Source organism: Lepisma saccharinum, chromosome 30 (genome assembly GCF_977018435.1).
Source record: "Lepisma saccharinum chromosome 30, izLepSacc3.1, whole genome shotgun sequence".
Classification (NCBI taxonomy): Eukaryota; Metazoa; Arthropoda; class Insecta; order Zygentoma; family Lepismatidae; genus Lepisma; species Lepisma saccharinum.
This window is the reverse complement of record NC_139258.1, coordinates 23,362,180-23,384,074: the sequence shown is the minus strand read 5'-3', so window position 1 is coordinate 23,384,074 and position 21,895 is coordinate 23,362,180. Positions and strand designations below refer to the sequence as shown.

At 36.4% G+C, this 21,895-nt stretch overlaps 1 protein-coding gene across 1 annotated transcript; it reads right to left on the bottom strand.

Moving 5' to 3' along the window:
• Positions 1-1,201: 1,201 nt before the first annotated feature.
• LOC145981906 (gustatory receptor for bitter taste 66a-like) lies at positions 1,202-20,299 on the bottom strand. Its single transcript, XM_083115401.1, has 4 exons — positions 19,760-20,299; positions 19,085-19,153; positions 3,340-3,429; positions 1,202-1,285 (listed from the first exon to the last, which is right to left on the bottom strand). Exons 1-4 carry the CDS (start codon positions 20,297-20,299, stop codon positions 1,202-1,204), a joined length of 783 nt encoding a protein of 260 aa, XP_082971527.1.
• Positions 20,300-21,895: the final 1,596 nt, after the last annotated feature.

Sequence of the window (21,895 nt, the reverse complement as noted above, 5' to 3'; positions counted from 1 at the left end):
CGAAAACTCACCTAGTCAACACACTTGTAATGCCAAAAATTGATTATGCTTCCCCAGTTTTTATAAACATCCACAGTGCTCTAAATTACAAGATACAAAAACTTCAAAACAGTTGCATAAGATTTATACTGAATGTCAAAAGAAGAGAACACATATCCCCGTACTTACAGGAACTTAATTGGTTAAACGTTAAGAATAGGAGAACATTTTTGGCATTGTCTTTATTGTACAGGATCCTGAACAATAAGGAACCAAGATATTTATATGATCAAATTGCTCCGTACAGGAAGAAAGGAAAACAAATTAACCTTCGTCAAAAAACACACTTCACGATTCCTGTACACAGAACAACATTCTATGGGAATTCTTTCATAGTCACCGCAATAAAAGAATGGAATGACCTCCCCCCACCACTGACCTCAGGGGAGCTTAACCCTGCAACATACAAAATAAATCTAAAGAAACATCTGCTGTCCAAACAATAGTGCCTGGCTTTGTCTTTTCTGCAATGAATGGGAATGAGGTATTGGTTGTAGTTTTAGCTGTAATAATTGTATTTTAATTGTGGTATTTAACTCTGTACCTTCAGTACATTAATTGTTTACATTATAAGTAGGAATGTTTTTTTTTTAATTTCTCTCTTTTTTTTGTATTTTTTTGTATTTTTATTCTTTCTACTGCAACAAAGATTTTCAAGAAGTGGAAAGTGTCAATTGTAATATGTTTTTTTTAAAGGGTTTGTTGTAAGAACGGCCCGCGAGGCCGAAACACGCCCTCCCAATAAAGACGATATTATTATTATTATTATTATTATATACTTCTAACCCTTAACAGTTTGTACGTACATACCGCCACTTCTGAATAGCCATGTACTTGAGGGTGAATATTCACATGTGTAGTTGAAAATATCCTGCGTATGCTATTTGCTTGCAATTGCATTACAAGTAACTCCTTCGTTCCAAACAGTGGTTCTTACATAATGTTACAATGTTTAATACCTTCTTTGCTCGTGTAAAACACACAGACTACATGTATCAGGCTGTCGAGTGACTTCAATAAGTTCCAAGTACAAGATGTGCATTTTTGTATTGGTGTTTAATTAAAGATAGTATGCAATTAACAATACACACTGTAGTGAACAGGTATGACATCTAGTGTTGTAATCGCAGATGGCTTTAGTGTTGACCGCATGGCCTACAGGTCAAGCACTGGGAGGTGAACACTGCTCCTCGCCTTGGTTGAACTGTATCATGATCACCAGATAAGTTGTCACAGCTGCAGCAACCTTACGAAAAGAACAAAGACAATTATGTCCTCCTTTGACGAATGCACTGTGTTAATGTGGTGCAAAGGTGAAACCACTTTCGGTGTTAAAGCAGAATTGGTACGGTTCAACACCATTTTGGTGACTGTCGAAATTTATTTTAATGTTGGAAGATGTTATACATTCCTCACAAAAAGTTTGGAATATTGCATTAGATGATAGGCACAGCCTTGAAATGCAACAACACATGGTATCTGTCTCTGCTGGACGTCCTTGTGTTTTCGCCGACATATGACACCGTACCTATTACCTATTGCCTAATATAACACTATTCCAAACATGTTGAGCCTAATATAACGATATTCCAAACGTTTTGTGCCTAATATACGCTGGACAAAAAAACACAAAAAAAACGGACATGTGAATTGTAATTATCTACTTATGAATTACGCTCTCAGTTAAGTATTGAATAATATATATTTCACTTTCGCTGGCTTTTTAAAGTATATATCATAGAATAATTATATCAGCTTTAACATGCACAATAATTTCTGCAACATTTAGTTAGCCTCCGAATTAGAATTAATGCGTTATCACAAAAAATGCAAGTGTCTGGTTTTTTATTGTCAAGCAGTGTATGACAATATTCCAAAATTTTTGTGAGGGTAGTGTTGATAACATTCTTATGCTTATAGTTAATACAAGTCACAATAATTTGTCCTAAGAATAAGCCTTAAGCATATTATTGTGATTTTTTTTAGAAAGTTTTGACATTTGAAATAATTTTGCTTCCATGCATGTCCGTAAATTTAACTAAAATGCAAAAGCTATGAATTGAATTATACTAATTTACAACTTTTTGCAGTCCGGCCCCGTGAACGTGCGGTCTAATTGGGCTCGGGGTACGGGTCGCGTGCTGGTTAGAGTCACTTGGGGTGCGAGGGGGAAGCGGCCAGTGTACGGGACGCGAACTTTTTTCCAGTCGACTTGTTAATGCGGGTTCATTTCTTGATCTCTGATTGGCTGTTGGAAAGTTACGGTGCTCTCATTGTGAGAATATCTTATTTCCTATTTTCAGCGCAAATTTGCTGCTTTCTAATCTAATCTAACCTGACCTAACCTAACATACAGCGCAAATAAGATATTCCCACAATGAGAGCACCGTAACTTTCCAACAGCTAATCAGAAAGCAAGGAATGAACCCGCATTCACAAGTTGACTGGAAAAAAAAGCGCGTACGGGACTCGTGGCCACCAATATCGTGAGGAATGGGTAGCGTAACCCGGTTACGGAAACCTACAAGTACAACAACGAGTGAGGGTTTGTCGTTGCTGGCCACGTCATCCAACATCTGCTGAGACATGTGGGAGTGAGGCCGGCATTCGGTAGGTAGGCCTTGGATCTCAAGGGCTGTTGCTCCACGGGTTGTTATTATAAATTTTTACAGCATTTTTATTTCTAGAAACCAGTGTTTCGAATATAACTCAAATTCTCAACTCTGTCTGGAGTATAATATGAGCGGGGGAGGAATGAACGAAACTTTTGCTCTGGAGATAAGTCGAGCTGGTACTGGACGAACGAAATTTTGGAAAAGAAGAAAAACAGAAAAATTCTAATTCTCAATTTTAACTAGTAGTGTCAGTATTTAAAGTCTTGCAATTCTGTTCTAGTAAAAATATTATTATTGAATATATTAAATACATAGACTATTACTATAATTGACTGCATCATAAAATGGATTGTAAAAATAGTATTGTGTGGATAATATAATTAATACATATGTTAAATGAAAATTAGAAAAGATGCTGTAATGTGTTTAATAATCATAGGCTATGATAAAAACTAAAATTTTTGGTAGTGAAAATGGAACCAGTTTGTCTTGATCTAAATACACACACAGCAGTGAATGTTAATATTCGTAACATAAACAAGGCAAACATTAGATTTGGTATTTAATCGATACATCAAGTATTGAAATATGAACGGTATTATCGTGCACTCTACATGACAAACCGGTAGAACATATTCTGTTAATTAAATAAAATTCTTGTATTGTTATAATATATTTAACTTACCGAGTGCAAAAGGGTCAAATCCATAGGGAAAATTCCGCATGCGGATATTTCTAACTGCCTTTTCACTAACTGAGACGAAAACAATTGCAGCTGAGTTCATGTAAAGAGAACATGGATATTAAATAACACTTCTTTACAGCATACTGATTTTAATTTAAAAGTCTTCTCATAGCCTAGTAATTTTTTTAAGTTGATACTAATGCATTTAAGAATTTTAACTATGATAAGTAGATATCAATACTATTTGGAATTTGGGAAAAATATTTTTTTGCAAATATGTATGAGATATTAAGTTTTGTTTTTTGTTTATATAATTTACTTTTGAAGTATTCCTTTTATGTTCAAATACCAAAATGTGAGAAAAAGATCTGAAGTTTTGTTACTTTCTGTTTATACTACATTTCGTAAATCTGCCTATATTAGAGTAGTGTAAAAGTACCTATTATAAACTCGAGAAAGTATGAGCCCCCCTCAGGCAGATTTGGCTACACTTAAAACTAGCTCAAGATGTGCATATGAGCTTATTGCTCAAGTGTGGTACTCTGTCTAACCCAAGATTTTTGTAAAAATGCCCTCGGGAATTTCCTGTGAAAGTATGACCCCCCTCAGATTGATTTGCCGACACTTACAAAAGCTACATCTGCCAGATTGTTGTCCATAAGCTTGTTAAAAATATGCCCTTCTTGATATTGTTATGGCTACACCTAAAACTAAGCCAAAAAGCCACCCACACCCACCCACATACACACCTACACCCACCCACACCCCCCCCCCCACACACACACACACATATGTTTACTTCTGGTTTATTTCTCTTGCATCATGTTGTGCAACAAATTATTATCCAATATTATGCAACAAATTATGATGCAAGAGCTTTTGCATTATGTTGTGCAACAAATTATTATCCAATATTATGCAACAAATTATGATGCAAGAGCTTTTGCATTATGTTGTGCAACAAATTATTACCCAATATTATGCAACAAATTATGATGCAAGAGCTTTTGCATCACATATCAGTTAGTTTTGTGAGAGTGGCTGAGGAGTACAGATGTGTTGTTGCAGTGCTCCTCATACAGGTCTGATATTTGACACATCTTGCTTGTTTGTTGTAATCCACTCATATTTGGAATCAAATTTATATCTGCCCCAGTTTGTTATACATGACACATGGTATTAAGTCATTGTTTTTCTAAGACATGCCTGTGTAGACATGCATTTGTGCTAGGGCAGTGCTTCTGTACTTATTCTACCTTTGTGCATGTAGGCTATCAGCTTTATACAACCTGCCATAGGTTTATTAAGTATAGAGTTTTGATTTGAACCCCAAGAAATTTTATATAAATACCAAAGCCAAAAATATTAACACACATACACACACACACACACACTAAATATACAAAGCACACTGCTGAACCCAACTGATATTTTTTATTAAGCATAGAGTTTTGATTTGAATCCCAAGAAATTTTATATAATAAACAACAAAAATGCCAAATCAAAAATATTGTAATCAATGCAATAAGAATATATCCAGCCCTAATTGGGCTAAGTACGAAAGGAATTGTAATCCAGACAAATGCAGAACTCTCACAAAAATATGCCCTAAATGCCATAGAAAATATAGCAAGGAATATTTCACATATAAACATAAGGGTACTTGTTCTGCACAGTCATCAACATTGCCCCCACAACCATCTACATCTGGTCTGAAAAGGAAGCATGAAACACCTGTTAATGCTAGAGCAGCAAAGCAGCCACGCTATGAACCCATCCAAAGCAGTTTTAATGGCCAACTTAGGGATCACCGTTTTGTATCAGAGCCAAGATGTGACATTAAGAATTTTTTGAACAGTATAAATTCTGATGTGCAGGCAATTCTAAATGCACAAAATGGCTCTTATAAGCTGTCCCTCAAATTGTTTACACAATATAAGAAACCAAATGGCACAAAATTTACACATCCCCACATAACAGAAACTGTAGCTATATATTCAAATACAAATTCAGACAAAATAATAAGCAGTTTGATAGATCAACTGAATATTAAACACTCTGAATTTGCAGCAAAAGAGTCAGGATGGAGCCTATGCGGATCTCCACACAAGCTCTATGTTAATATTTCTAAATTTAACCCATTACAAGGATCTACATATCTGCCATTACCTGCCAATATTAAAAACAAAAGAGCTGTGCTTAACATAGAAAATAATGATCAGAAATGCTTTCTGTGGTGTATTTTAGCTGCTTTGTATCCAGTTTTAAGGAATCATCAGAGAATAACTTATTATAAACAACATGAGCACGATTTTGATGATGCTATGGAGGGCTTAGAATATCTAATGTCTGTTCAGAATATTGATAAATTTGAAAAAAAAAAGGCCAGGGATATCAATGGTAAACAATTATCTATTAATGTATTTATTTGTTCTACTGGCCGTGGCAATTGCTTGATAGCACCTCTCAGAATCAGTACACTTGATGATGATTCTGCTGCTCGATTGATCTGCTCTTAATTGAAGGGGATGACACACACCATTACACTCTGATACAAAGTCTTGAAGCTTTAGTCAGAAAACAACTAGACAAATCCAATACAATATTCAAGCTGTGTAGAAGATGTTTAACTGTATTTGATGGTAAAAAAATAATAAATGTGGTTCGTGAAAAAATGCAGAAATTGCTAAAAACAAGTTAATTGAACATTTAAAATACTGTGGCAACCATAAACCTGTTCATATGCTTATGCCTAATCCAAGTGAAAATGCCAAATTCAAAAAATTTGAAGCCTTGTTGGAACACCCAGCATATATAGTCTGTGATTTTGAATCAAACCTCAAACCCCTTGCATTCTGCAGCCCAGATCCTGATGAATCTTCAAGTACATCATACCAGGTACATGAACCTTCTAGTTTTTATTATGTTGTTGTACAGGATGGTGTTGTTAGTAAAGAATATTTATACATGGGATCAGATGCCATCAAAGAATTTGCACATAGAATAGAAAATGAGTGCCATGACATAGCATCTAATATCTTATTAAAATCAAAACCTATGTTGAAGATTTCAACAATGCAGAAAAATGCCCGGTATGTGATTCTGAATTTTCAGATACAAATATCAAGGTACATCACCATTCCCATACAGATGGTAAATTCTTAATGGCCCTGTGTAATAGCTGTAATATTAAGATCCAGAGACAAAATTTGTCCCTATATTTTGCCATGGTGCATCCAATTATGATTTTCATCAACTGATCAGGTACGAGGGGTTTGACAAGCAGAATTTAAATATTTTAGCAGAAAATGATGAGAAATATATTGCCATTAGCAAAATAATTAAAGTTAATGGTGTTCCTATTCACTTAAGATTTCTTGATTCCTACAGAATTCTGTCCGCTAGCCTGGCTACACTGGCCAGTCAATTATCTGATGATCAATTCAAAATCACATGTGCTTTGTTTCCAAATCAGGACCTGAAATTAATTAGGCGGAAGGATGTATATCCATATGATTATGTTACAGATTTTTCTAAATTTGATGAGTGTTCTCTGCCACCACAACAAGAGTTCTACAGCAAAATCAGAGCATCTGGAATTACTGATGATGATTATCACCATGCCCAGTTAATTTAAAATGCCAGACATTTGGTGATTATCACAAGGCATATTTAAAACTTGATGTGACCCTCTTAGCTGATATACTTCAGGCATTTAGAAAATCTTCCGTGCAAAATTATAAGCTGGGTCCAATGTATTTTTACAGTGCACCAGGCCTAGCATGGTCTGCAATGTTTTTAAACACTAAAATGCAATTGGATCTGACCCAAGATCAGGATATGTATCTGTTTATGGAGCAATGTATACGAGGAGGCATGGTACAATGTTCTCAGAGATATGCCAGAGCAAATAACAAATATATTCCCGATTATGATCCAGCACTGCCATCAAATTATATACTGTATGTGGATGCCAATAGCCTGTATGGTTATGCTATGATGGATAAACTGCCATATGCAGGGCTTGAGTGGGTTGAAGATTTCAATATTCAAGATCTTAAGGATTTTGATGACAGTAACTATGGTCTATTCTTAGAGGTTGATCTGACAATTCCTGATGATTTACACAACAAATTTTCTGATCTGCCCCCAATTCCTGAGGTTAAGTGTTCACCTGGCTCTAAACAGAAGAAATTGATGATGACTCTAGAGCCAAAACAAGGCTATGTCATATATTACAAAAACCTCCAGTTCCTGATGTATCATGGTGTTCAAGTGAGCAAAGTTGGAAAAGTTTTGAGGTTCAGGCACTCAAGATGGTTGAAGCCATATATTGATACAAACACAGAGCTTCGAACATCTGCAATGAGCCAATTTGATAAGACCTTGTTTAAATTGATGGTCAATTCAGTGTATGGCAAAACCATAGAAAATGTCAGAAAACATACTGATGTTAAAATAATTACTGACCCCAGCCGGAGCAAAAAATTGATTGCAAAGCCTAATTTCAATTATAGAAGAATTTATGATGAAAATATGGCACTCTTCAACATGAAAAAAACAAAGATTAAGTTTGATAAGCCTATTTATGTAGGGGCTGTGATATTAGAATTGGCCAAATTACACAAGTTAAAGCTCTATTATGATGTGCTGAAGCCTTTTTATGGTGATTGTGTAAGTAGTGTAATTTGACCTATAACCAGTGCCGGAAATGATGAACCCCCCTCAGGCAGATTTGCCTACACTTAAAACTAGCTCAACATGCCCATATGAGCTTTTTGCTCAAGTGTGGAACCCCGTCTAATCCAAGATTTTTGTAAAAATGCCCTCGGGAAGTTCCTGTGAAATGATGAGCCCCCTCAGATTGATTTGTCCACACTTACAAAAGGCACTTCTGTCAGATTGTTGTCCATAATTCTGTCAAAAATTTGCCCCTCTTGATATTTTTTTTGCCCACACCTAAAACTAAGCCACACCCACCCACATACACACCCACACCCACCCACACCCACACATATTTACTTCTGGTTTAAGTTCAATTGGATACCAGGTTCAATTTGTTTATCTAATATTAAAACAATGTAATTCTTCTAGAATTGCTCTGTGACTCTCTCATTTCTTACATCATAAACATATGATTTTTCACCTATGAGAATAACACTACATATAGTGTCATCAGGGAGTGTATTGTGGAATTCACAGATAATTTTAATGTTTGTCCTGTCATTAACCACAACTTGTTTCCTTTTTGAAGTGTTGATGACAAACATGGGTCTCTGTGCTTTAAATTCATCTGGTGTGTAATACATGTCAGTATTGCCAGTAGTGACCCTTTTGTATGCTGTAAATGCTTCATATAATTTAAGGAAATCATCCTTGGACATGTCTAAATTATAATTTTCTCTAGGAAATACCTCATTTCTGCCATTTTTAAGATATATGTTCTTGATGTTGCAGTTATCAAATCTACTTGAAGTTTTTTCCTGATTATTGTGTCTTCCAGTCTGAAACAGAACCACCACAAAATCCGGCATGTCATATTGTATACTGGAGAATGAATATGTGGCATCAAACTCATAATAAGTACCAGCGGCAGGCTTCTGTACACATTGATATGTCTAAATTGTAAAGGTACTTGTGGATTTTTTATTATATCAGCTTTGTATTTAAGAGCATAACTGGCCTCATATTCAACAACTGGGGTTCTTAGCTCCATAGTCTGAATAATGCATTTGCCTTCATCAGGTAGGGTATTGGGCAGAGCTTCCCCTGTAGAGTTTAATGTGCTGTACCTCATCAAAGCATTATTATCATTTGCAGCTCTTCTAAATGTGATTCTTGAACCACCCTTCCACATAATATCTTTGTAATCTGAGAAGAATCCTGGCAACAGGCGCATAGGAAACAGCACTGTGTGGCTCTTGGATATAATTTTATCACCAGCCTCAAATCCACCTATTTTGTAGTAAGACGCCTCGGTTTTGGATAATTTTAGTGTGGCCAAAGCTGTGGAGGTAATGCCGGGATAATCCACTCTGTTTATAACAACACCATGCTTTCTGATCTCAATTTCAGAGAACAGATGCGGCACAAAATTGTCTACCAATCTTATATTTGAATTTGCCGGATAATCTGTTCCATCGAGCTTTACAACATCAAATTTGATGTATAGATCTGCTCTGTGGGGGTGTATAAAGCCATCCCCTACATCAAGATCAACCTCAATTTCTGTGTTGGGTTGATTTAAATTTGCAAATGTCCTCCTGTTTGGGGGGAATGATTGTAGCTCATAACTCTCAATATTTTCCATTTTTTTTGTATGTATTTTTATTTAAATATTAATCTCTATGATTGCAGTTGTTGTGGCTCCAGCAAAATCAACTAATTGTTCTTTTTCATTAGTGACCATCAATTCAATGTTATCTATTCTATTATGGCACACAAGAAAATATAATGTTGGGGATGGAGTGTAGATGATTGGCTCCATAAATTCAGAATTATGTTTGAATGTTGCAATGATGCCAGTTTGTTTGTGAGTGCCTATGCCATTTGATTTGGTGATCATACCCTCGGCCACATTACAGTGAATATTCAGAGTCTCTATGGCTAAGAATTTAGGTATATTAATAGCAGTGTGTTTGATGGCCGCTTCAAGTTTTGTGTTGTTCTCAAAGCCTAACGGCTCTCCTATAGTACCCAGATCCACTGTTTCTGTAGCAGATACAATCTCTACTCTGTGAGTGACAGAATTTTGACTTAACACTATACCTCTGGGTAATTGAGCATTTAAAGTGGACAGATTATATTGCACTGGAGTGATGACAATATTTTGATCACCAACTGCAATTTTGTTGTTGTGGTGTGTAATATTAGGGATCAAGTACATGCCATAAAATGCTCTGAGAGCTATTGTTTTGGGATACACTATGTCATCATGCAATTTGAGTTTCAATATTGAATTTTGGCTGGTGAGATGGAATACCCCCATGATGTTTTAAATACCACAAGTCTTTTTGAAAATTTTCAATTGATGGTTTATTTATTTGAGACATATATCTAAGAACAGATAAACACAAATGTCCACAATTAACATCTTTGAAGTTTTGAACACGGGCATTATTGTAATAAAGATTAGCTGAATTTAGATATTTTATTAAATTTTCAGGTGGAACACCTCCAAATGAATCAAACACAAATGCCTCATTGTTTAAATATTTAAGATAACAGATCCAGTGAGTGCCCTGATTTTTGTACTTATCCAAATTAACAATGCCACACTCTTTGTTGAGTGGTTGCTCTGGCAAAGAATCAGACATGTACACACCTCTAAAATTTTAAATGCACCGTGGCTTGATTAAAGCTTCAATATCTTGGTTTGTAAGCGGCTCTTGTTTTTTTTAAACTTATTCATGGCTCTCTTATCAATTTTACCTTGTTTCTCCATGGCCAGATTATGGCGCTTTATTTCATCTAAATCTGCCTTATTTTTCTTGGCATCTATTACTGTTTTTGCTATGGCAGCTGATCCCCCAGCCAAGCTCCCAACAGCACCAAGTGCTGCTAAGATGGCCGGGATAGTAAATATAAATCCACCCACATGTGATTTTTTCCTGGATTGTTGTAATTTTTTTTAATTGGGGGGTACTAAGCAACAATTTCATACCATGGCCCTTTGCAAGACAAGAATTTTTTTTCTTCCGCTGCTTTTTGGTTAAAAGACTATCAATAGTTTTAAGAGATTTAAGACCTGCATAAAGTATTTGATACATAACACCCTTGGCCTTCATTCTAGGTTTATTATATACATATTCACAGCCCCCACCCCAGTTTTTGTTTGGTGTTCATAGCTATGGTGGTTCCCAATGCTGCTATTTTTCACTTAAAGAAGCATCTTTGCTTACAAATCTACCAAATGCAGCCTCTTCTAATTTTTTGTCTGCAACATTTCTCTTGTCAAGATCAGAGTGTGTGTTGTATGCTATGTCATGGTCTCTACAAGCAGCATCTAGGGGATTAACACCAGGGTCCCCTCTGTTTAATCTATGGTCCAATTTTGTACCGGGACCACAATACTGATAGCCTGGAATGTGTAGTTCAAATGGCAGCTTGTTTATAATGTCATTAACCAACCCCCGACCCTCAGAAATATTCCAAAATTTAGGTGGTAGAGTATTAATAATTTTTATAAGATATCCAATCCCCTTAGTGTCATTCACTATAAAATTAGACAATTTGGTGCTTATCATGTCCATAATTCCAACCTTTTCATTGTAAAAATTGTGGTTGCCAGCATTTTCCTCCCCAGCTATCACTAGCAACCTATCTACAAGTTTCCTGACATCATCAACCCACACAAATTCTTTAGGCAGGGTGTTGTATTGTTTGATTCCACTGCCAGTCTTGATCTGTGACCATATGGGCTTGATTAAATTGTTGTATTTTGCTCCACTGCTAGACTTGACTCTTTTTTGTGTAGGATCATTGTTCTGGTATAGAGCATCTGATTTTATTAATATTTCTCTGTAGTGCTCATAGTCTTGATCTGTATAGCTGCCAGGCCTTTTCCTAGTCATCAGTTCCCACAATCCAGGTGTGCCAAGATACTTAACAAAAGCACCTTTTTCTCCAAGATGAGATTCTGAATATACAATGAGATCATCTCCCATTACTCTGAAATTGCCAATTCTATGTATGATGCTACTATCACGCTCTGTGTCAGCATATAAGCCAAAGATCTCATCTTTGTTGTCTTTAGGTGTGCTTAAATATTTTTGAGCAAGAAGACCCAATCAATAGGATCCAGAGTAGCTTCAATTCTTCGAGGAGCAATAGGACTAGGTGTATGAATACTGGAAAGTGGGGTGATTGGATAATCTAATATGTTCCTTGCAGCTACAGGTACAAACTCTGTGATCAAATTTTGATTTTGCTCTGTAACAGTTTTGATATTTTTACCTAATTCACTAATAGCATCAATAATAGGCTGTTCTGTTTGTTTGTGTTGTTCATAAATTCCTCGGTTCTGTGATTTCCATCCCTTAAAACTTTTTACAAGATAATCTCTTAATTTAAGATCATCAATGATTGGCCTTTTCATGGTTATTTATATATGTTTCAATGTCTAGAAAATTGTTGATTTTATTTCTGTATTTGCCACTATTGGGTTTTCTTGTCATATCAATTGTGACAAACCCATAACTGTTTTGGTTCCAGCACCCACTGCAAAACTTGGAAAAATCATTGTAGCTCAAGTCCCCACCTACATATTCATCATGTATGTGTTTGAGGTTGGTATGATCTTGATGAAACACACATATAAAATTGCTGTTGTCTCGGATCAGCTGCTTCGGTATTTTTGAAAAAGTCTGTGCAAGGTAGAAGCAATCAATGTTTTTGTGTCGGCCCTGTGTAAAGAAATTTCTAACCTTGTTTTGATTATCCAGTGTAATGTCATCAAACACAACAACAGAATTATCGAGACATTCATGGAGTGGCTTAACAACTGATTCAAAAGTGGCTATATCCAATCCATCATATAGCTTTATCAGCTGCTGATATTTTAATTGTTCCAAGCTCTTAGAGAAAACATACAAGTGCCTGTTTTTCCAGTCTAACCAGTTTGGTGCCAATAAAAAATTATTAACCATTAGTGTAGTTTTACCACAAGCTGATGGCCCAACAATAAGACATCTAATATTTTCAGGCAGCAACTTGCCATTTCTCTTAATCTGCTGTTCAGGTTCTGGCAGCCTTTTTATAACATCCCAGGTGCTCATATTATCACTTTGTCTGCATCGATCCAGCTGTGTTCTGGAAGTCCTAGCCATTTGACAAATAACTTGCTGCCTTTTCTGCGGATGATTTTTTCTATGAGATATATTTGTCAGGCTGTTTAGTTTTGTTGAGTTCTTCTTCATAGAATCTGCCTTTGAGAATTTCTCCTCGGTGATCTTTTATTATATATGTGTTAAGGGTCCCAGGTTTAATTTGAACCACTGTAAATAATTCAGTGCTCCAGTTTCTTGTAAAGCCTCTTTTGAATAAGTGCTTATATTTGCTGATTCTTACTTGATCACCCACCTTGTATTTGGCCTTTCTTGTTGTTGGCTGGTATCTAGGATAATAAACAGTCCTGATCAATTTTTGCTCATCAGATGAAGTTACTTCAGAGGGTTTCATGTTGATTGTGGAATGGACCGAGTTGTTATATTTATGTAGAAGTTCTGGAAGAATATTAAGCCATCTATAATTACCTTGTAGTGTAAATTGTTTCTACATAAGATTTTTTAGGGTTTTGTTGAATCTCTCTACGATTGAGGCTTTGAGATCACTGTAACTCGAATAATGTTGTATTGACTGGCTTTTAATAAATTGTTGGAACACAGAATTATAAAATTCTTTGCCATTATCTGTTTGCAAATAGCGCGGTGATCTTCCACTCTGATTGATGATTGTCCTGATGGCTTCTGTAACACATTTTCCAGTCTTGGATTTGAGTGGCACAGCCCAGGCAAATTTTGAATTTCTTAGCGGTCATCTTAGCAGCAGTTGGGGCTGTTGGGAGCTTGGCTGGGGGATCAGCTGCCATAGCAAAAACAGTAATAGATGCCAAAAAAAAATAAGGCAGAATTAGATGAATTGAAGCGCCATAATCTGGCCATGGAGAAACAAGGCAAAGGTGTTAAGAAAGCCATGAATAAGTTTAAAAAAAACAAGAGCCGCTTACAAACCAAGATATTGAAGCTTTAATCAAGCCACTGGGCATCAAAAATTTTAGAGGTGTGTACATGTCTGATTCTTTACCAGAACAACCACTCAACAAAGAGTGTGGCATAGTTAATTTGGATAAGTACAAAAATCAGGGCACTCACTGGATCTGTTATCTTAAATATTTAAAAGATAAGGCATTTGTGTTTGATTCATTTGGAGGTGTTCCACCTGAAAATGTAGTAAAATATCTAAAATCAGCTAATTTTTATTACAATAATGCCCGTGTTCAAAATTTCAAAGATGTTAATTGTGGACATCTGTGTTTATCTGTTCTTAGATATCTGTCTCAAATAAATAAACCATCAATTGAAGATTTTCAAAAAGCCCTGTGGTATTTAAAACATCATGAGGGTATTCCATCTCACCAGCCAAAATTCAATATTGAAACTCAAATTACATGATGATATAGTGTATCCCAAAACAATAGCTCTCAGAGCATTTTATGGCATGTACTTGATCCCTAATATTACACACCACAACAACACAATTGCAGTTGGTGATCAAAAAATTGTCATCACTCCAGGGCAATATAATCTATCTACTTTAAATGCTCAGTTACCCAGAGGTATAGTATTAACTCAAAATTCTGTCTATCACAGAGTAGAGATTGTATCTGCTACAGAAACAGTGGATCTGGGTACTATAGGAGAGCTGTTAGGCTTTGAGAACAACACAAAACTTGAACCAGCCATCAAACACACTGCTATTAATATACCTAAATTCTTAGCCATAGAGACTCTGAATATTCACTGTAATGTGGCCGAGGGTATGATCACCAAATCACATGGCATAGGCACTCACAAACAAACTGGCATCATTGCAACATTCAAACCTAACTCTGAATTTATGGAGCCCATCATCTACACTCCATCCCCAACATTAAATTTTCCTGTGTGCCATAACAGAATAGGTTACATTGAGTTGATGGTCACTAATGAAAAAGAAGAATTAGTTGATTTTGCTGGAGCCACAACAACTGCAATCATAGAGATTAATATTTAAATAAAAATACATACAAAAAAAATGGAAAATATTGAGAGTTATGAGCTACAATCATTCCCCCCCAAACAGGAGGACCTTTGCAAATTTAAATCAACCCAACACAGAGATTGAGTTTGATCTTGATGTAGGGGATGGCTTTATACACCCCCACAGAGCAGATCTATACATCAAATTTGATGTTGTAAAGCTCGATGGTACAGATTATCCGGCAAATTCAAATATAAGATTAGTAGACAATTTTGTTCCACATCTGTTCTCTGAAATTGAGATCAGAAAACATGGTGTTGTTATAAACAGAGTAGATTACCCTGGCATTACCTCTACAGCTTTGGCCACATTAAAATTATCCAAAACCGAGGCTTCTTACTACAAAATAGGTGGATTTGAAGCTGGTGATAAAATTATATCTAAAAGCCACACAGTGCTGTTCCCCATGCGCCTGTTGCCTGGATTCTTCTCAGATTACAAAGATATTATGTGGAAGGGTGGTTTAAGAATTACATTTAGAAGAGCTGCCAATGATAATAATGCTTTGATGAGGTACAGTACATTAAACTCTGCAGGAGAAGCTCTGCCTAATACCCTACCTGATGAAGGCAAATGCATTATTCAGACTATGGAGCTAAGAATCCCGGTTGTTGAATATGAAGCCAGTTATGCTCTTAAATACAAAGCTGATATCCTAAAAAATCCACAGATTCCTTTACAATTTTATACGTATCAATGTGTACAGAAGCCTGCCACTGGTGCCTATTATGAATTTGATGCTACAAATTCATTCTCCAGTATACAATATGACATGCCGGATTTTGTGGTGGTTCTGTTTCAGACTGGAAGACACAATAATCAGGAAAAAAATTCAAGTAAATTTGATAGCTGCAACATCAAGAACATATTTCTTAAAAATGGCAGAAATGAGGTGTTCCCTAGAGAAAATTATAATTTAGACATGTCCAAGGGTGATTTTCTTAAATTATATGAAGCATTTACAGCATACAAAAGGGTCACTACTGGCAATACTGACATGTATTACACACCAGATGAATTCAAAGCACAGAGACCCATGTTTGTCATCAACACTTCAAAAATGAAACAAGTTGTGGTTAATGACAGGTCAAACATTAAAATTATCTGTGAATTCCACGATACACTCCCTGATGACACCATATGTAGTGTTATTCTTATAGGTGAAAAATCATATGTTTATGATGTAAGAAATGAGAGAGTCACAGAGCAATTCTAGAAAGTCTCTGCATATTACATTGTCTTATTATTAGATATATGAGTTGAGCCTGGTGTCCAATTGAACTTAAACCGGAAGTGGGCCGGAAGTAAATATGTGTGGGTGGGTGTGGGTGTTGGTGGCTTTTTGGCTTAGTTTTAGGTGTAGCCAAAAAATATATCAAGAGGGGCATATTTTTAACAAGCTTATGGGCAACCATCTGGCAGATGTAGCTTTTGTAAGTGTCGGCAAATCAATCTGAGGGGGGTCATACTTTCACAGGAAATTCCCGAGGGCATTTTTACAAAAATCTTGGGTTAGACAGAGTACCACACTTGAGCAATAAGCTCATATGCACATCTTGAGCTAGTTTTAAGTGTAGCCAAATCTGCCTGAGGGGGGCTCATACTTTCTCGAGTTTATAATAGGTACTTTTACACTACTTATTAGCCTTACACTTTTAATAAGATTTTAGAATAGTGATTATTATATTACTATATTTTGAGCACGTAATGTTTAATTTTGGTTAGTGAAGTTCGAGTAATGAATGGATCATATTCAGCGAATAATTTTCCCCATAATTCATAGCTTCGAAATCACGCTCCGCCGCCATATTTCGGGCAAACAGATCACATCCTGTTCTGAAAACATGCCGGATAAGCATTGTTCACATGATCCTTGCCCAAATAATGTGAGGTATGGTTATAATGATCGTATGAGGAATGTATACGTATAAAATATCGCAAATTTCCCAGTGTAAGAAAGCTTCTCAAACGCTTTCCTCAACATGTGCGAATCTGTTTGCCCGAAATCATGCTGTTTCTTCCCAGAGTGAACTGCGTGATGACGTCAAGTTGAATATCATCCATTGAAATGCTATCAAGACGAAAGAGGTCTCAATCTTGTTTTAAAATTTGAGAAAAGAGCGGAACAAACCTCTGCAAAATCGACGAGTAAGTATTAAGTATCCAGACTGTTCGTATATCTTCTCAGACTCTTAGTAGAATGCTTGAGAATTGTCCCTAAGCAAAATTACTTTCCTCTACAACCTCTTGAAGCGTACCGAACGGATCTACAGGATTTGTATAGTTAATTCTGATATTTTTTGTTATTGTAATTATGGAGTTAATTTGTTGGTGGGATCTGTGAGCCGGTTCAGCGTGGTTTCATACATTTAGAATAAAATACTAATTTTCGAGGGTTCGTGCCGTCGAAATGAGTAGTCAAACCGAAAATGTTATTATGAGATCTTGTTTCCCTCAATCTCTGCAAAACGTGAGGTCACACACTATCTGTTGGTATGTACTCGAGACTGAGGCTATACCGCGTTTGTTAGAACCTGTCCCGTTTCCCGCGCTAGCGATCGCTCGACAGTTTCGGTGCCAATGAGAAACGAGGAAAAAATCGTCTGCTGGGCAGCGAGGAGCGAATGGAAGCCAGAAGAGAGGCGCTTACGTAGACGCTGTTGCGACGTGGCGTATTTTAATTGGCTGCCTGGCTTTGACTTTCCTCAGCACGGAGAAAAGCCAGCGACCAGCTAGCGCGGGAACCGGGACAGGTTGTAACAAACGCGGTATAGACCGTAACTTGCCCTCCGAGATATTGCTTTAAACTTCGAGGCGAGACCGATAACGAGAGACCTCCTCACACACGAGACCATACGTTAGTTGGCAGTATATCGTCCCTTCTCGATACCATCACAAGAGGCAGAACTTAGAACACAGTGGTCTGTCAAATCAAGACGATACCGAGATTTGCTGTTCGGAGTCTCGTCTTGTTATAAACTTCAGAAAATTAAAACGGAACGTATGAAAATTTCGCGTGAATCAAAATTGGCTAATTTTGTACGGCTCACCAAGACAGCAACGAGGTGAGTGTCTTTTGATGCACAGAATCTTTGCATTTTCAGTTTATTTTAATGGACATATTTTACATTTTTGTTTATACTATTTCTATACGAGATGGATTCAAGTGGATTCAAGGATGGAGCCCTGGGGTAGGTTTGAGTATTGATTTGTGATTAGCCAGTTTCATCTAATCATTCACTTACATTGTAGCGATTAGACTAAAGACTGTAGGGTGACTATAATATTTTGACCCATAAACGGGACACCCCCCCCTTTCCTGAAAAATAGGTTTGGCCTAATTATAAAATTATTATTATTAACGTATTGTTACTATTTAACCGATCTTCTTGAGACCACCTTTATTCTTCATCAACCGTTTATAAATCTCCCCGAAAACCTTACCCCACATATCAAACATACAACTCTAGATTTTTCTTTTGAATTTGTCTCAAGACGCAGGAACTTTAAATTCTTTTTGCAATTCCGTGAAGAAACTGCATGCTTATTTTGCTCTACACACAACGGAACACATACAAAACAATGCATCTTTTTAGCATGAAATGTGTCTCAAATTTAGACTAGGTTTTCAAGATAACTCCTAGACTTTTATTAAACGGGACAAATAGGAACTTTTTTAATAATATAGACCGAACGGTCGGGACACGCCTCTGAAACGGGACGTAGGGTCACCCTACTAAAGAGAATGAAAAGCGACGCACAATGAGAACAACACAACTCAAGACGAGACAGAACAAAACAGCCTTGCTCATTGACGAGTCATCCGCACATTAAAAACCCTTTGCATTACTACTGCTCTTCATATAGGCCCAGCTTAACAACTTTTTCTAGATTTCTGAGTGATAGAATGTGAAGAAATAATGTGCTAAATAACACAAAAAGTTACCTCTTCCTTAACCAAAGGTTCCATCTGTGATCGTAGCATTTTGCTGATTGAGACTCCTACTGCACGGGCCTACAAAGCAAGAACAAATATTTGAGCAAACTACATCTACGTATATTTTAAGTAAAAGTGTGCAGAATAATAACACATAGAAGTTTCTCCCACTAGACCTAAGTATACCTAGCAAAAAAAGTAAATTTTTATTGGTGGAAGGGATGATTCCATCCTTCTCAAACAATGTTACCTATATGTCCAACGGATTTTAAAATGCAAATTTGTTCATAAAACAAGTGTCGTCTCGTGCTTTCAAATGTCTATTATAAAACAGTTTTGGAGTTTTAAAATGTATTGACTGGCTTATTTTAGCATCATAATTAATATTAAAGTTACGTAGAAAATCAAACTTTAGAATTATCTACCGGGTGTATACTGAGTAATTCCTTTCGTGTACAGTTTGTAGGTATAATAAGCTCAATTGCAGTTTTAATATGCAAATTCCTATATTTATACAATTTGACTAACCAGACGGAAATTCTTAAAATATAAGAAATCACTACATATATGTGACGTTTCCAGTGACAAAATTAAATAAATAGTGTTTGAATGATACAATTATTTTACATAGTGCAAGAAGATTTCGACATTTGTGCAAAAATTGTATCAAAACATGTCACTTACCTTTCCAGGTAAAGTGTGACAGGAGTAACTCAGAATGAGAAGTCTTCCTGCAACCATCAGCAGCCAAATAATATCATTGACAATTCCCCAGTCCAGGTTCAAGATGGAGTTCTGCATAACGGCGTTGATGATGCTATACAATACGAACACTAGCCACAGGAACATCTCAAGTGAATGTGCTAGCATTGGGAAACCGAACAAATCATCCAGGGTGTCGACTACATCGCAGAGTTCATTGTGGAGTATTCTTAACTTCTCGATCTCTGATCCGCAATCAGCGGGTAAAGGATACAGTGGATGAACCTTTGGGGTGAAAAGACGTGCCCCTGTGTTGGGCTTCTGCTCATGTTGACCAAACACCAGGTGATCAATAGACATCAGCTCCGATACAGATTCCTCGATAAGACCAAAGGACCTCTTCAGCAGTGAAAAGAGATTCGCGACAAACACTTCAAAGATGGTGTTTTGGAGCATCAAGATGAAGAATACTGAGCAGAGTAAGGTACGCATGTAGACCTCTTGCTTGAACCCTGTCACCATAGTGCAGACAAAGAATCCCATGAAAATCATGACCATCAGAATCACTTGGACACCTGCCAGTGTTTTTCTCAATCGCAAACCACCCTGTTTGCAAAACATGGCATCGCTAACTCTATCAATGGTGTTAAAAATTCCAGGGACAACTTTTCCATGCCTCACTGTGTATATGAAAGTACCCATTGCAGACAGATACACGGGGATGATTTTGAAACATATTATGATCCAAGAAGATCTGCCGCTTTCAGAATCATCATTGAAATTCATAATTACAATGGGTGAAGCAGCTCTACTGGCAAGATCTTTAGAGTTCTGAAGCTCGAGCGTGTTCAAAATAATGTCTCTCATGTGCATGATTGAACCAACTACAAGAAAACAGTGTACGAAGAAGCAATAGAGAAGATCAACCGTTGTTCTACGCAAATCAAACTTTGAATCACGTGACACTCTGCTCAGTGCAATAATCCCGAATATCTTACATAAATAGTACAAGGGCTTAAGACAATTGACGGAACTGAAGTTTTCCATTCTCAGTGAATTCAACTGTCCCTTGTTTACAGATTTACGCTCTTCGCAAAGATTGAACAATAAGATACTATTTTGTCCAAACTTGGTTGACTAGTTGACAACTCTACTTACTTACATTACATATATCCAAATTATTTTAGAAACGAACAACCTTTATCGACAACAGATTTAGACTTCTTAGCAACTTCTACGATTCTAGTCTGCTGAAAAGAAGGAAACACAAACAATTCCTTTTGCTAAGCGGAGTATGGTAGATTTCACACGTACATGTACATGCTTGATAACATATGCTTTTGAAATCTCGAAAGCACGTATAGCGTTTGTCATTCCATAAAGAATCACATAAAGCACTTCCATTTGCGGTGTCCATTAAAGTGAAATATTTAATCTGTTATAATTTTGGTACTATCGTGCTTACTGGTTTCATAGTATTATAACTCGAGAAAATTGCTATCTGCAGTAATTTTTACAATATTTTACTTGTCAAGCATGACATTTATATTTCAGTTCATAAATCACTCCATAATGGAGTTTCTCATGTGTTCCAAGTCAGGAAGAAATTACTACTTCTAAACAGGAACTGAGCTAATCATCCACCATTGTTATTAAGTTGTCGCATAAACATTAGAACGATACAATTCTTTTGGAAATTAGTGAACATTAGTAATACAATTTGCAAAAGTATTATCGTCTCCCATCTGTAATCTAATTCCATGAATGATGAGGATAGTGATCATACAAATAATAGACACATGCCCGTTAAGGCATCAACTTGATCGAATATATAATCAGAAACTTGAATGATAGCTATAGTAATGCCTTCATCAAATTAACTGCCGTTTTTCATATTCATCAAACCGACCTTCATGTGAAGCATAATACCATAATGTACAGAATACAAATGTGATAATAACAGCAAAGGGTCCATTGCCATTTATTATTCTCTTTTATATTATTTCTGTTTTCAATAGAATGAATTGTTCCGGTACTAGAGCAGAAGAACGTGGCGATGGAAATAATTTGCCCATTGTTGCACTTTACATCTGGCTTACATACGTATGTCCTAAAGTA